The 17,248-nt window shown below is 39.3% G+C and overlaps 1 protein-coding gene across 1 annotated transcript in view; it reads right to left on the bottom strand.

Moving 5' to 3' along the window:
* Positions 1–13,017, bottom strand: part of PDE3A (phosphodiesterase 3A) — a 314,149-nt gene extending 301,132 nt beyond the window's left edge. The window contains exon 1 of the mRNA XM_040642202.1: positions 12,058–13,017. Coding sequence (XP_040498136.1) covers positions 12,058–13,017 — 960 coding nt within the window. The remainder of the gene's footprint in view (positions 1–12,057) is intronic.
* Positions 13,018–17,248: the final 4,231 nt, after the last annotated feature.

The following is a 17,248-nucleotide window of genomic DNA, read 5'->3' as shown; positions in this document are numbered from 1 at the left end:
ATTTTTAAAGCATCTGATGGAAGCCTACTAATCTATTAATCAGAAACATGGACTGTTAGGATTCATAAAACAGTCTGATTAACATGGCATTAGAGTTATAGGAAATTAATTAAAACCAGAAAAGAAGCAGCTAAGAATCTAGGCTTCTTGAGATACCTAGAAGGTAACAAATAGTCAACATGAAATAAAGAGAGGCCTGGATGTTCAATAAAATACACTTACTTGCTGACCTTTTTAATCGATCTGGACACAGAAGAGGTAAAAATTCACACAAGATTGCCATAAGGGTACATTTATAAGTCACAGATAAATGCACTAAAGAAGTAAAGACTCGATGTTTCTGAAAGTAATAACGTCAAGAAAGTTTATGAACTTAGGACTTCTGAAAAATAATCTAAGTGCTTTTGGTCTAAAGACAGATTCCAAGGCAATGCATGACTGGACTTCCTGCCCCATGCCCAGGAGTGACTCTCTCAGGGTCTTCTCCTCTTTCCAAATCACGAGAAGTTCTAGATTTTCAGTACAGCAACGTTATATCCCCAAAAGACTATACAATATCTTTTTTTAAAACTGAGGAATTATTGTTTTGATTTTGATCTAGTCTTCTCTATGCTCAAGCAAATGCTAGCCTTAATTTCTTCCACTCATTTACTGCGGGAAGTTTCCTTTTCTGAAAGCCACTTTATTTTTTTAGATAACTTAATCAGTGTTCATTTATATCTGTACTCAACACTCCCAAATTCTCACACTTTTCATTTAGGACTACTTAATTCCTTACAGAAGTTCCACTGAAAACATTTAAAAGCTCAGTTGTCATTCTTTAAAGGGGTTAAGAAGGGCCGATCCAATTATTAAAGTAAAAAATAAATAAATAAAGAGAAACAGACAAAATGAGGCTACTGCCTTCAAAACTGTCCTATAATTTAGGCCCTGCTTATCTGGCAAAAACAATTCCAATTACAGCAAAAACAAATCATTAAGAGTAAAAACAGACACTCTTCAAGATGGTACAGACACACAGCTAGCTTCCTGTCCCAAAATGAAAATAGAGTTAAAAGATTTTGCTTCTAAATGTTTTATTACTCTGTCAAATTTAAAATGGCTTGTTTACAAAAATATATTTTGATTATTTCAAAGTATGAATTAATCGATAACTAAATTAACTTGTCATTTTTTTCAAATGGAAATGCTCAGATTTTTAAAAAAATAATATATTCAAAGAAATGTCAAACTCAGATAGTTTTCAGTAACAGCAACCTTTCTAAAAACATCTACCTGTGAGACCATTGGACATCCACAAAATAAAAGAAACTTGTCTCTATAAAATATAGCTGGGAATAACTTTTTTTCCCCTAAACCCTGCACTCCTAGTTTATCTAATGGCATGATAATCTGCCTGCCATACTCAAAAGAGATGCTTTTGATTTCAGTGAAAGGCTTTGACAATATCTCTATATTAAGCATTAAAACTACAGCAACAAAATATTATTTGTCTCATAAACTTTCTATTTTAACAAGTCAAGTTCTACTACAAACTAGATAGACCAACACAATTGACTGGATGAACTAAAACTTATCATTTCAATAAGACCCTGCAAACTGCGGATTTTTCAGTTCATCCGGACTCCAAAATTATGCTACCAAACTCTAGATTCTTGATCACAGTTGGACAAGCCCTGAAGTTGGGTGATATTTTAAATAAGTCAATTTTATAAAGCCATCTCTGGAGGCAACGGGCTCGAAACAGATTTCGTAACGGAGCACAATTAAAAGACAAAATAGAGCTAGATTTACTTTACATTAGACATTTCAGGATATACGGCTATTCGATAAACGCTAACAAAAATACAGACTACTAGTGTAAAAGGGAGGCAGAAGAACACCTACCCACACCGTGCAGAAGGTGATGGGAACAAAGTCAAGGTTGATTCTTTCTCAATTACTTTGTAGGGTGAACAAGAAAGACACTTCAATTGGTATTTTTCTAAAAAACGCACCTAATCTCAAAGCGCATTTTAAAATTTACACTGTAATGATCTCGGTGGTAACTTTGGTTATTTTCAGTTAGGAATGAGCTAAAAATAAATATCTAGGACTCATGCTGACAGTGGGATTTCCTCCCAGTAAGTGCACAGGCAAATTCAGCCCCTTATCTGACACATGCAGGAGAATATTTTTTAAAGGAATAAAAACACATATACATTAAAAAGAAAAATCTAAGTTTGCAGACTAGCTGATGAACTCTTTCTCTTCTTTCCATAAAAATTCACTTAAATCGGTTTAATCACCAGGTCCATCTCAGGAGATTAGGGAGATAAGTATTTCAGACTAAAAGTCCTTTATTTCTTTTCCATCCGTTTAACCTGCCAGCCAGCACCCACAATGAGCAAGGCACTGGGCCAGAATTTTTGCAAGGCAGTATCTATGGCTGAGAAGAGCAGGCTAAAAAGTTTGATTCTTTTATCGTGAAAGCTGTCGTGATCAGAATCTGGCTTTAGTTCCTGAGCCTAGAAAGCACATTTTGAAGATAGCCTCGGCAACTCAACAGATTCTTGCTTTCCAAACTTCCTGTTGCGGGATCAGGACCCCAAAATACGAACTACCAAACAAGGGGTTGCTTTATATCACAATGCCTCCTGAGGAACATGTCCTATGTGCACCTGTTAACTTGATCATATGAAACACTTCCTTTAAAAATAAGAACCATTTCTTTTAGTTGCATTCAGGCTACTTTAAAAATGTCCTAAGAATGCTCGCTCCACGAGTTGCCACAAAATGAAGCATTCCCCCCCATAATATCTCTAATGACTTCCAACTTCCATGAGGTTTATTTAAGTGGATTATACCTGGAGAGGGGGAAACACTTGCCACAGACATAGCATAAATATTCAGTTATTCAAACTTACTTCAGAAGATGGAAAATTTTTATTAAAATCCTGTTAAATCAAAACCACAAGCTTCTTGAACAAAATTATTTCAATATTCTGACAAGGTACTGTGGGGTATGGGGGATAGAAAGGCATTTTGTAAATTTTAAGCACATTCTGAGGGAGAAGAATCTGCCAGGTTAAAAATACATGAAATAAAAGGCATTTCTTTACAAAATTATATATATATATATGTATATATATACATACACACACACACACACATACAAACACATAGACAAGATGACCGGCAAAAAAAAAAATTGACAAGACCCAACTTCTACATTAATTTAAAGCAATTTCAAAATGAGCTAGGGCAAATGACTAGTTACACTCAAACACAAACTCTTTCAAGTAAGTTATGATTATTATGGCATTTATTCTCTAGCTAGCTACTTCAAGAAGTCTAAATTTAGCCAACTTCACCAGGAGTGAGCCTGAGTCCACATTATTTCATTTTAGCTAAATGTGCTTCTTTGTATATCATGATTCTACTGTCTTCTGTTCTTTTAAGATTTCCTAAGTGATAGTGAAAAATCTATGTAGCTCACGATTTTTATTCTGGAACGCAAAGATAAATAATGGGCTTTGCATTAAAGATGGGGGAATTTATAAATCAAAGGTCACCACAAACATCACACACAGTTATAAACCATTATACACGAAATAAATGTTTTTCCAAAAAAAAATTCATCGTATATATCTATGTATACATAAAGGAACATGTCTTATAGAAAAAGTAATTTTCTCATTAATTCTCAAAGTAATATTGGAACAATGCCTAGGGTTAATGAATTTATGGAGAGGAGAGAGAAGAAAGTTGACATTCAAAAATCACTCTTTCTCAAAATCTGTACCTTTTTCTGAGTTCACCCTACAGTTTGAAATCACACAGAGCTCCAAAGCCATCTCCTCTCAACTCCTGGTCTCAAAATTCCATACCCTCAAAATCCCCAGCCCTCTTCATACACAAAATGGAACTATTTTCATTTCGTTTCGTATATCCATGAAAGTGGTGTTTACATAAGCACTGGTGAGAAGTCATCAGCCCTTTACAGACACTGTGACACTTTTCATCCTTTAAAACTCCCAGCAGGTCTGTCACTTGAGTTTCCTAAGTTACCAAGATAACGACCTGCACTATAAACATAAACACTTTCATTTCTAAAGAGACATTAGATAACTCAATTATACACTAATCACCATGAACGTGACTAATGACGTGTTCACACCGTACACATAAGCAATCCCTGTTACCAAACTCCAAAAGGCAAAGTCATCATTAACTGGCAATCTTGATACTGTGTTATAAATCAGGTTAACATAAAGGTTCCTTATTCAAAAGGTCTGTGAAACCACCCCTCCAATTAAAATAAGACTTTTAAATATGCACAATAATGAGAAATGAAGAAAAGGGGGAAAACAGACTTGCCAACTATTAGCGTAGTACTGGTGCAAAAAAGAGTTACCAAGGTCACATATAAATTTGAACAGCTGTATATCATGTGCCATCATTAAATCTACACAGGTTTGCCATCATAATTGAAGAGGTGACATGAATATTCAAGTATTTCATCCCTTTAAAAATTATAGCTGCTCTTCCAAAATGGTAGCCATTAGTCACGTGTCAATTGAGTACTTGGACTGTGGCTACATCAAATTGAGATAGGCTGTGAGTGCAAAACATACACCAGATATTTCAATTTATAAACAAAAAAAAACAATGCAAAATACCTTCATTTTTTTTATATTGACTTTATGTTATGCTGTCATGGATTACTTCAAACATTACTATCATGGATTTCACCTGTTTCTTTTTCCTTTTCTATGTAGCTATTAGAAAATGGAAAATTAAGTACGTGGCTCATGTTAGATTTCTATTGGTCAGCGCTTATCTATAATGTTTACAGGACTGTTTTCATCAAAGCCACTGGGTGACACTGTTTCTCCACTAAATTGATATAACCAAAGCAATTTCCTGGCAGAGGAAAAAAAAAATCTCACACACAGGCTCCCACACATGTGCACACGTGTACACACATACCAATAGACCTAACGTGCTCGTTAGAACTATTCACAGGATGAAACTTTCTTAGGATGAAAAAGTAGGAGTATATTCAAGTAACGTTGTTACTATCTCAGGATGGAAGAACATGAATGCATTTAACTTTTATTACTATCTTAGCAGGACCAGCTATACTTAAAAATCTTTAATGGTTATTCTGATTCCTCGATAATGAATGAGAGCTCTAATCAAATCGAACAGGTAGAAGTTGTTCAGTTTGTGAGTTTTCCCAACTAGCTTCCCACTTTATAAATGGTAATGTTCTTCACGACCTCCTCTAATATTACATCCTATTTACTTATATTTTAATGGATTCCGGAGGAAACCATGCAAAATAACTTAGGTGAACAAAAACCACCAGCTGTTTTTGCTAACAAAGAAATGCTTTACTGATGTGCAGATTACTTTTTGCCTTGAATTTTTGAAAGCCTGAACATTTTGAAATAGATTTATTAAAGAACTAAAATGAAAACAAAAATCAATAGTCAAGCCACCAAAGCATGCTCTTCTTTGATGAGATAAAGACTCCACGAAGTTAGACTTTGCAATGCAATTGATATTCATTCATGGGACAAAGTCCTAAATGACACATTCCACAGGCTGCCTGGTACTATTTGATAACCAGAAAATTTACTGTAAGGGCTCAGAAGAGTTTTGTGTCATCTGTCCCTTCAACAGGTTTTAGAGTCTCCTCATTCTGAATGAGCATTTAGAGTTAGTTCCATGTGCAAAACTACAAAAGATACCCAGGCTTAAAATCACCAGCGTGACTCCTTTCCTACTCTCTTTCCCTAGCGGCATATTCAGGTCCAAGAGAAAAATGGATAAAAGCCAACATTTTGCCTCAGGCTGGCTACATACATTTAGCGGAGTCTCCCTCAGTTTCCTTCTCTCTAAAATCAGACTAATTTTAGTCTCTTAACTACAGCCTGCACAGAATTGAGCATTCTGAGATCTCACTGCTACAAATTACTTGAAGCCATAAACTACCTCAGGATATGAAAACAAACAATCATTGTACGCTATTGAAGGATAACTTCCTAACTCCTGCAATATTTTTACCTGTATTTCAGAAGTACTATGAAGGTACACTAACATTAATTTCCATTTCAAATAAAAAATTCTCTGTTGTCAAAATGTAAAGCTGCTCAAAATCCAAAAATATTTATTTTGACCAGTATGTGGTGATGAAGTTATTGAAATCTATGGAACTATAGACTTTTACCCCAGAAAAATGAACAGATGAAGAGATGAACATTCTGGATCTAGAGTTAAAACCTACTCTAAGCTCTTATATGCATTCCTTCAGCTATTATCTAAGAGGCTATTTAGCTGTTTTACGGATTTCCCCTTTCCTTATGTTGACCCCTCAATACCCTAACTAGCTTTAACTCTGGAGAGTTGAGTGCCTATCCTATCTGTATATAACACGTATGATTTTTAGCATGAGGCCTAATGAATAGATAAAATATGCTGATACGACAGTTGATAGTTTCACTGACCAAAGACCTTTATGGATAACATTAGCTAAGTGTAGCATCTTCTTTTAAGACAGTGGTATACTTTTACGGTGCACACATATAGCCAGCTAATATTTTTGATGATTATTATCCAACAGATCTTTCTCTGAACTACAATTGATACACATCTTCAAGATATTTTTTCTTCCAGAGATCAAAGCTATGTATTGTATGTTGACAACAGCACAAATATATTCTCGGATCCAAGTTAAGACAACTCCCTGGGAGCCCTGGCAGGGGGAGCGCCTTTTAAAAAATACTACCAATAGTAAAAGTAGACATAAGTAATTACTAAAAGTTTAAACTCCCATGTAAAGGAAATAGCGTTCATTTGAATATTAACAGAGCACATCTTTAGGTATAAGCATATAGACATGTCTGAACCTTTTGAGGTTCATTCTTAATTATTTAATAGAGCTTCATTAAAAATATGAATGAAGAAGGTAAACATAAATTGCGTTGTCAATCTCATGTATCTTGAGGGTTTTTTAAAAGATACAATTACAAATATCACACAGAAGAGAAAGAAGAGGAGGAAGACTGTTGGGATAGGAGACAGAAGGCCAACTAAATAAACAATTCACTACAAACATGCAGGCTTATGTGTAATTTCAAGAAGCCAAAGAAACTTGCCCTATGCAAAGGCATTGCATCTGCTCATCAAAATCTCTCAGGATACCTCATGATACAACAGCTGCATTGATCACCTTCATACATCCATGAGATTACATCTCACGACAACAGTATTTCCTGAAAAATACAACTCCTGCCCTAAATCCAAGATAAACTCATTCTTTCAATAGATTCTGTAACACAAGCTTTCGATGAAGTCTACATAGACTCTATGGGGATGTTACTGGCACCGACCCTATTAACTGAAATCTTACAAATATCCAGAAATACTTCTAACTTTGAGGTTCATAAACATCCCGCTTCAATGCTCTTTAAATGAGAAGTGAAATTAAATTTGGTAAAGCCTGTATTCAACTAGGGCCCTGCAAAGATTATTCTCGGAGTTTTATTTCCTAATAGAACACAACAAATTCACACCAATGTCACTACAGATACAATGAATGCTTTTTCATGCCAGTGTCACTCACCCTAGCCTGCCTGCACCCCCTGCCCAGGCTTTTCAAAATGTATTTCATACACAGAGTCACTGTTCTGGTTGTTTATTTAATTAACATGACAGCCCAGCATACACAGCATTTCTTTCATTTCTACAGTTTTAACTTTTTACACTTTAGACTCAATACAGAAAGAGTAAAATTACTGTTTGACTCCTTCCAACCTCTGGAAATTTATATAGATTCACTGACTATTTCTGTCAGTTGAAACAGTTTTTCAGTATGCTTTAAATATCTGTATATACAAAGTAAAAATCACAATTTTGTCCCCACACACACAAAAAAATTATTTTCCCTTACCTCTCCCAAGGGATAGGAATTTTTTTTCTTTTTAGTGTTTTCAGAAGTTGACATGAATTTTAATTCTGCCAACAAGTCATATGTAATCAATATTGTTCTTTATATCACCCTAAGCTGAGTTATACTACTGAAATGTGATAGAATTAAAACCTGTCATTGTTTCTGGAATTTGTTCAATTTGAGAAATACTGTAGGTTATACTGGAATGTATTTAGGAACTTGAAGGACAATAGGTTCTTTATTTCCAAAAGAAATACTTCTGTATTTTAGAACCATAGCATAAATGTAAGTTACACTTATTCAGATAGAAGATGTAACAAGGCCTATCATGTGTCTACCATCACAAAGCATTCCTATTTCTTATATTTTTGTTTTATTGTTGTTGTTTTTTCATTTGAAAATACCTTTCTTACATCAGTGATGAAAAACTCGATTCTACTTTTGATAACCAACCATCAGACTCCATTACATTCCTACAAAAATCTATTTTGCCGCTAAAGATGTATAATTAAGAGCTGTAGGGAAATATTTATGGGAAATATTTTGATTTTTAATTACATAATACAAAGTATATAGCTGTACATTTCTGACAGAAAATGTATCCATCACAAAGAATTTTGTCAGTAAGTGGGACAAACACATTAATGGAAAGAGACCTTGTGTTTACTTCATGTGAAACCACAGGCAAAACTTAACTCTTAACATGTAACTAAAGTAGAATGACATTGGTTCGGAATCTTTCAAAGATGCATGTGCAAGGTGGTTCACAGTAACTAGTGAGGAATGACGAGCCAATCGTGTTCTTCGATTATATAGAGAATAGAGATATCCCTTCAAATACGATATCCAAATGGTAAAAACTGCATAATTAAAATTTTGTGTTGAAAAATAACATATCTTTTAGTCATACAAAATATCTAATAATTCAAGAAATTCGAAGTATCTCTGTAGAGTCCAGTGTTTAGACGGTACAGTGATGAGAGACACATACTTGCTCTAGGATGTGAACATCTACCTAGAAAAGCTACATACACCTTAGTGGACATGTCTGCCAACCAAAAAAGTACAGTTTGACACACTGAGCTACAAAATCAGCTTGAGTCTTGAGGATATTGGACTGGTACTACTCTACTAAAAGCCATACAGATGTTACAAACTTTTCTTTCCTAAGAGGAAAGATTGCCCTCACTTGCATTCACAGATAGACCCAGTGTCAGATGAATTCTGTGACTGAAGACTAGACCTATTTCTTCTTTCTTTGCTGAAAGCTATCCTTATCATGCATACTGCAAAACTCATTCCATATGCAATAGCCAATCTAGAGATGTAACTACGGTTTAGGAAGGAAGGCAAAAAGGGAGGCAAATATCTCTGTCAGTTGCTTTGTCTTATGAGAATTGTATCACCTATTCTCCTTGACCTTTTAGCACTGAGTCATTGAAGAGAGGTAGTTCATAAGTGGCCACTATCATTCACACAGAGTCAGAAAAGGCTGAAATTCTCTCACCTTTAAACCTCACAATGAGCAAGGTCCAAATAAATTCTCAAGAGGCCTCTGCCAGACTTTCTGCGTTTTATGTCCTTACACCTCTATTTAAAATTCACTTGTTGCCAGAGTATTGTCTGGAATTGAAAGTAGACATTCTTTCATAAAAAAAACTCCTAATCAGGTAGCATTCGGGGCAAGGTTATATATGTGTTTTATAAGTATTTTGATTCTTGACTTCATAAACTATGCAGATGACAGTGTACACTTTGCACTCTTAACCAGAAGTTTGTTTCCTTATGATAAAACAGATAAGACATTTACTGTATAGCTCCTGAACTTTTCACACAGTTAGGCTAACGAATGAGATATTGCCCTATCTCGTAAGAGACTATTCCATGTTACTTCTCACCCCCACACATACAATTATACTCAGCAACAACTTTAATGGGCCATATATAAAAACTGGTCTTAAGTCACTCTCTTTCTCTCTCTCTCTCTCTCTCACACACACACACACACACACACTAACCGATGCCCTCATTAAAACTTCAAGGATCTGAATTTCTGCTAAATGTAACCTTGTTTTCCATCAACCATAAGAGATACAGTCTCTCACTTTAGAACATTCTTCATAAACACAGCCTTTAAAAAAAAAATAGTAACCAAAAAAATGACCAAAATAGATTACAAATGTGCATTTTCAACAGCATTAATCAGCAAAACATTTAAAAATGCAATGCTCAATTACTTTCTTATAAATCTGCAGGTTATCTGAATTCTCCATTTATCAATCCAAACCAGAGAAAACCAATAAAAATCTGCAGATTAATCAACACTGCTGGTTAACTCACCTAAACACCTTATCTTAAATCCACCTCTAACTCCTTAACTTCTAAATGTTATATGAAATTTCAGAAATTTAAGAGGCTAAATGATATTAATTTGAACTTAAGATTAAATCACAGTTTTGCCTTACAAATTATGGTTCAGTTTTGCAGTGATCATATCACTTTCCCCTTTAAGTTAAAGAAAAGTGTTCTAAACATAATAAAACTAGCAGTGTTTTCATTTAAAAAGACATTCTCCCCTGACAGAGAAGAAATAAAACTGTGCTTTCCCCCGTATTGGTTTACCCTTCAATAGATAGCTTTATTCTGGTGAGTTCCAAATTTCTACCAAAGCTAAGTGTCAGTCAGTGGCCTGTTTAGAACTTCACTCTTAGAGTAAGCTTATACCCAAGAAATATTTGCTTTATCTAAACAAAAAACTAAATAAGTACATTAGTTTTAAAATAAACACAGAGACTATGATGCTGTCATTCATTCTGCTAAATAATGTCAAACAACTACATTCTGTGTAATCAACTCCGTTTCAAAAACAAACTAACCACCACACCATATGGTGACTGCTATGTCTTAGAAATATCTAAATGATTCTTAAAAAAAAAAAAAAAAAAGCTTACTATATCTTGGGACATTCTCCCACTCAGTAAAGTCCTAATAGAGCCATAGGTAGGCATAAATTTAAAAGGGAAAAGTGTAAATTTCCACTTGCTGAACATGATCAGCTCTCTACAACCCCCACCCCCAAGTGTCATATCTGTTTGGAGTAGAGAAGCAAGCACTTAAGTACACCTTTTCAGAAACAATTTGCGTTTAAAATTGGGATTTGATCTTTTACGCCCTCTATGGCAACTGTATTCCATGGCCTTAAAACGTTTATTGATAATTAAGAGATTCATCCCCAAAATTCATTAAACTTTTTCCTAGAACAACTTCACTCCTAGATTCCTCCTCTTCTTCCTTTCTGAAAGATTTATACCACCAGCGATCTTGGAATTATTCTCCTGAATCAATATTTCCTGTATAATCTGTATAAATCCATTTGAATTTCTAACATCGACTGAAGTCTGTACTCCAGAGAAATGTTTTGTTTTTAGTTGACACCAACAGCGCAGTTCAAGACTTTGACAAATTCCGCAGTTCAGACATATTGTTCCCCAAATAGAAGTTTATCATCAGGATACAAAACACATTACCATGTCATAACGTACGTCCCCAAAAACAAACTGGGCACCAAACAGATGCAGCCTTTTCAAGTAAAACTTACTGCAAAACCAGAAAGTGTGTATCAACACCTCACCTTCAAGCATTCCTTGATTTTACTTCAGAATCTTTTTACTGACTTTCATAGACATTGACTTGTCACTTTAGAAAACCTTATAGAAAGTATTAAAGAAATCCAGTAAAATCCACGTGTTGAGACATCACCCAGTGCTAATAAAGCAAACCTGGAGGATTTCTGCTAAAGGAGAAAACTAGGAGGGGACTTGAGCGTAGGGAAGTCGTATGCCAGGTGTAGCAGATCTAAAAAGTTGGCCCAGGTGCGGAAGACCCTGCAAATGCCATCTAGTTTTGTTCCTTATTGTTTCTGCTGTTCAGATTATAAAATACTGTGCGAGACGGGGAGAATAACTCCCTAAATTTCCTACTGAGTCTGAAGTTAACACCACTTTTCTAGACTATCTTTCCTTTAGTTCCCAGCACTCGGGTTCCCTCCACTTTGTGGCGAATCCCAAGCCTTTCAAGTCTTCCCGGGAGGCGAGTGAGAGGAGCTCGCCAGGGCTTACCTGTTCCCTCGGTATGCAGGGCAGGGAGGTCCTCCGATGGGACTTGCTGCTGCAGCCGGACATCTCCGCGGACACCACGGAGCTGGACCGCCTCCTCCTCTTAAATACTGGGATATCTTCCTTGGTCCCAGCAATTTGCTGGGACCCGAAATGCTCCCTCGGAGCCGCCCCCGCAGACTGCGGCAAGATTTGCTCCACGTACCTGGCCAGGAGGAGCCCCAACACGCCGGCCAAGTATGCCAGGTAAGGTCTCCAGGCGACCTTGAACCTCTCTAAGGAAATGAGGGACACAGTCCTGACCGCGCTAGTCAAGGCGATCATGAGGACGCCCAGCCTCAGCCTCAGCACCAGCCATGTCGCGGCGGCCAAGCAGCTGAGCACCACCCCCGCGGCCGGCAGCGAGAGTAAGTGATCCTCCCCGACGCCCAGCCCAATCTGGACGAGCGCTTCCCCCCCGCAGCAGGCGGCGAGCAGTGCGACGGCCAGAGGCAGGCGCACCCCGGCGCGCAGGAGGTACAAGCCCATCCAGAAGAAGGCACACAGAAGACTGAAGAGCAGCGCTGAGAGCTGCAGCCAGGGGCTGAGCGGCGCGCCGCCCCCAGGAGCACCTCCCCGAAGCCCCGGGAAGACGCCCCCTTCTGCTCCCGGGGCCGTTTCCTCCGCAGCGGCCGTCGCCGCCTCCTTACTCTGCTCCAGGTCGCGGCCGATCTCCCCGCGCACCAGCCTCACCAGCAGGGCCAGCAGAAAGGACAGGGAGCCCGCGCACAGCGCTGAGGAAAGTTTCCGGGAGCGCCGGAGCGGCCGCAGCACCAGGTCTCCCCAGCGGCCGCGGCTGCCGGAGTCCCGCGACCGTGCGGGGCCGGCGCCAGCGGGACAGTCCGGGCCCGCCGCGGGGGCTTGATACACCCCACCGTGGTCGGGCTTGTCCCCGACTCGCGCGGCCTCGCGGAGCACTGCCATTGTGTGCCCTCTTCACGGAATCCCCAAGGTCCCCCGGACGCCCCCACCCCGACACATGCACGCACGCACTCTCTCCCTAATCCCACCCTCGGAATCCCTCCTTCTCCGCAGGCCCCCAAGCCACCGCAAGTTTCAGCTTTCCAATAACTCCTGGAGAAGCCTGGATGCTCCAAAGAGTCGCCTTCAAGTTAAAAGCTAGCACAGGCAGAAACGATCAGACTTCCTCCTTTTCGCTCTTTGAAAAACTCTTAAAAATTGTGCTCCACCCCCACCCCCGACTTCTATCCTCCGGGGTCTCTTCCTACTTCAGGATTTTAAAGATTGCCCCACGCGTCCGGCGCACGGGGGCTGCAGACGCTGGAGGAGCCGGGGGCGCAGGGCGAGCTCGGGCCCATCTCGGGCGCCGCTCGGCGCTGCGCTGCGGCGCTCCGGGCCGGCGGCAGACGGAGGTGCCCCTTCTCTTCCTTCCTGCAGCTCTTTCTCTATCACTCTTTCTTTTTCCTCGGCCGATCCTCCCCGGCACAGCCCCAGGAAGCGAACCGCCATTCCCCGGGGCAGAAAGCAAAGCCTCCCCTGCGTCTGTCCGTCCAGCTCATGGCAAAGGGTAGAAAAAAAAATGGAAATGGGGCTGAGAAATAACCAAGAAGTTGCTAAGTCCCGTCGGGAAGAGCCACAGTCCGAGAGGCTAGCGGCAGCCACAAGGAGGGAGGGAGAGCGAGCGAGCTGGAGAGGAAGGGAGGGTGAGAGGAAGGGAGGGTGAGAAGGGAGAATGAGAATTACTCTTTTTTTCCCCTTCTTTTTGGTGCGATGTAGGTGGTGATTTGCAGTTTTGCAAAAGGGAAACGAGTGGAGACGACTGGTTAAAAGTGTATAAAAAGCAGGCAACTGGAGTGATCGACAATTCAGCTTGCTTGCTTTAAGGCAACTCCCTAGGAAAGCTTTCCCAGCTGAGCTCCTGCCTCCTCCCCCCAGAGGAGGCGCTGCTCTCAACTCTTCGCTCCATTCCCGGAGCGGTCCCGCACTTCCAGCTCGCTGGAGAAAGGGTTGCTGAGGCCGGTCCTCCGCCCAGCGTGAGGAAGCCGGGGTCTCAGGGGGGCCTGTGGTTGACCCTCAGGCTGAGCTCCCTAGGACGCTAAGAAAAAAAGATTGTCCTTGGCTACATGGCAGGCAGTGGAAACGACATACTTCCTCCTGTCATTATAAATGACAGCCACGTCTACTGTCAGTTATTCAAAGATGCTTCTTAGTTCTCAAGTCAGTTGCAACAGCAAACCAATTTCAGGTGGCACAGTAATGCTTTGCCCGCTCCTACTGGAAGGTCTGTTTGAAACAGAGAACCCAGGCCTTGCCTATTGTTCCAAATGATGGAAAATCTCAAGTTTACCAAGACCCTAATAGCATTATTAAAAAGGGCTGGGGAGCATTCGTGGTTTTACAAAGTGTTACTTAAAAAAATCCAGGGCCTGAGACTATTAGGCAACAGCTGTTGATGGTGAACGGTAAATACATTGAGATTAAGTGACCTCAAGAAGGTTTTACCAGATTAAGCCCAAATCATCAATCAGAAAGGAATTTAAAAAAAATCTCAAGGGGGAGGTGAGATCAGGTAGGTTAACACCAGGAAAGCACTGAGAAGACATGTCTGGCTGTGAAATAGTGTGTCTCTCCTAAAGGAAGCTTGTGAGAAAAAAATCAGGACCTTAGTTAGGAATGTTTACGAGATGCACCATTCGCGTCCTGTAGTAACGTAGTATGTGAGACACCCAAGAAAAAATTTTAAACTAACTTTTGTGGCAGAGTATGAAAAATCATTCAATATCGATTCAATGGGCTCTTAAAAATCCATCAATGGTGGGAGCTAGTTCCTTTTTATACTTAGAAGGATAAAAGTATAAAAGAAGTAAGCGTATGATAGTCCGTTCTCATCCATGCTTAATCTGGTAACCTCAGATGCCATTTGCCTTCACTAGTAATATTAATAATAATCCAATTTTGTCTTAATTATCTTGACATTCCAGGTTAAAGTGTGTTTCTAGCCTGGAGTATTTGGAGAATTAGTTCAATATGCCATTGTATTTTGTGTGTGGAGAGGAAGTAATATAAAGAAAAGCCAAAGGAGATACTTGAGATAAAATTAATTCCCCCGGGGCGGTGGGGGGAGGGTAGGGAGGAAAGATGGCTAAAGTCTTAAACTTAGCTTCATGGGAAACAGCCTGCTCTCCTTAGAGGCAGGTGTTTAATATTAATTTATGATATAAATGGATATAAGGAGCTATGATGATACAACTCTCCATCAGATGTCCAGAACAGTACCATCACATGGAGCACAAGTTGGGCAGCTAGTCAATGGCAGTGGGCACCATCTGTTTAATAATTAAGGAAGCAGAAGCAGCAATGTCTTTGCCAAAGACAAATGAGCCCCCTAGCATGCACACATACTTTTCTGAGTTTCCTTTTTAGATATATGATTCATATGCCAGAGCCTACCTGGAATAGTTCAGAGGGAAAAACCTTGATTGGAAAATCACGCTACTATCCATTGGCATCAAAAATAGCATATTAAAATGAAAACTATGGCACGTATCAAGGTAAGAAAGAAAGGCATAGTGAGGGGAATTTTAGAATATTTCTATTTTCTCTGTCCCTTATCCCCACAATGATCTCAGTTCTTTAGGGAAAAAAAAATAATAAATCATCAGGGCGTGTGGGTGGCTCAGCCGTTAAGCGTCTGCCCTCGGCTCAGGTCATGATCCCCGGGTCCTGGGATCAAGGCCTGCATTGGGCTCCCCGCTAAACAGGGAGCCTGCTTCTCCCTCTCCCACTCCCCTTGCTTGTGTTCTCTCTCTTGCTGTCTCTCTCTGTCAAATAAATAAAGTCTTTAAAAAAGAGATAATAAATCATCATAAAAACTGAATTTGTAAGAGATGGAATGTAGACATTTTACAAAATTGTAACAGATAAAATAAGAATGGCATTTGTTCATGCAGCAAAACAAAAATACTAGATCTGCTGTTAAACTGACACTCTTGGGGTGTTCAATGGTGTTACAGAGGTGATGTCTTGGCCTCTGGGTCTCTCCCCATTCTCAACAAAAATCACAACCAGAAGACTATTTGTCCCACACAAAGGAAAGAAGGTAGATTCCATCACTCCATCCTTTACCGCCATTGCCATCCAGAACCTGGAAGCAGATGAGCAAAAATAACCAATGCTCTTATTAGAAGACAGATACAGATACAGAAAGCTACAGTGCCATACTGAAGGACGGGACAAAGATTGTGCGGATTATATTAAATGAAATAAGACCCAATACAGAACGTGGACATTGAGTAATCACCGAGAAATACAACTGCCCATTTTCTACGGATAGTGTTGAGTCCTAACTCAAAGTGACAACACAGCCAAGGGATAAGGAAAATGTGGTACACACAGGAAAGTAACATCCAGATCTTTCCTACCATATGTTGATGTGTTCTCCATCTCATCAGTTTTTCTCACTGATAACATCAGTAATTCCTATGTATATGAAACTCTTAAGTGGAAGCATGCGGATTCCACATACACAAAACAATTTATCATTATTTGGGAGACTAACAAAATGTATAGATATTTGTATCCTTACATAGTAATTCTATTTTCCAGAAAATGGAAAGAAAAATTCAAATTTGACTTCGTAAAACTCTCTACTTAGCCGAATCTAGCAACAGTGTTTTCATGACTACTTTGTGAAGAGGCTCATTTGCCAAATATAGTTATACTCAAGGGAATTCTGTTAAATTTTAAAAGTTTATCTTCTGTAGCAGGGTTTACTCATTCCCTACGACCTACCTGACCTCTCTGCATATACATCAAATGGGTATCTAGAATATAATACAGCCAAAACAAAATTCTTACCTTCCAACTCCCCACCCCTGCCCTTTCACCAAGCCCCATGTACCCAAACTATTTCTCCTCAGTCCTCCCGCCACAGGAAAAAACATAACTATCTATCTAGTTGCTTGGGCCCCAAAAGAGGGCAAAACCCTCCATTCCAATCTATTAGCAAGTCTTTTTGATTCTATCTCTAAAATATATCCTGAATCCATCTGCTTTTCACCGTCTCATAATAACCAACCAAAGACATGTGTTTAAATGCATGATTTTTTATCTAGACATCTCTGGCCAGGACAATCGCGGTAAACTGTCTGGTCTTGCTCTCCTCCCATTCATTTTCTACACAGCAGCCAGAGTG

Source organism: Ursus maritimus, unplaced genomic scaffold (genome assembly GCF_017311325.1).
Source record: "Ursus maritimus isolate PB19 unplaced genomic scaffold, ASM1731132v1 scaffold_26, whole genome shotgun sequence".
NCBI classification, from domain to species: Eukaryota; Metazoa; Chordata; class Mammalia; order Carnivora; family Ursidae; genus Ursus; species Ursus maritimus.
The sequence above is the reverse complement of the archived record's forward strand: the minus strand, read 5'-3'. Positions and strand labels throughout refer to the sequence as shown.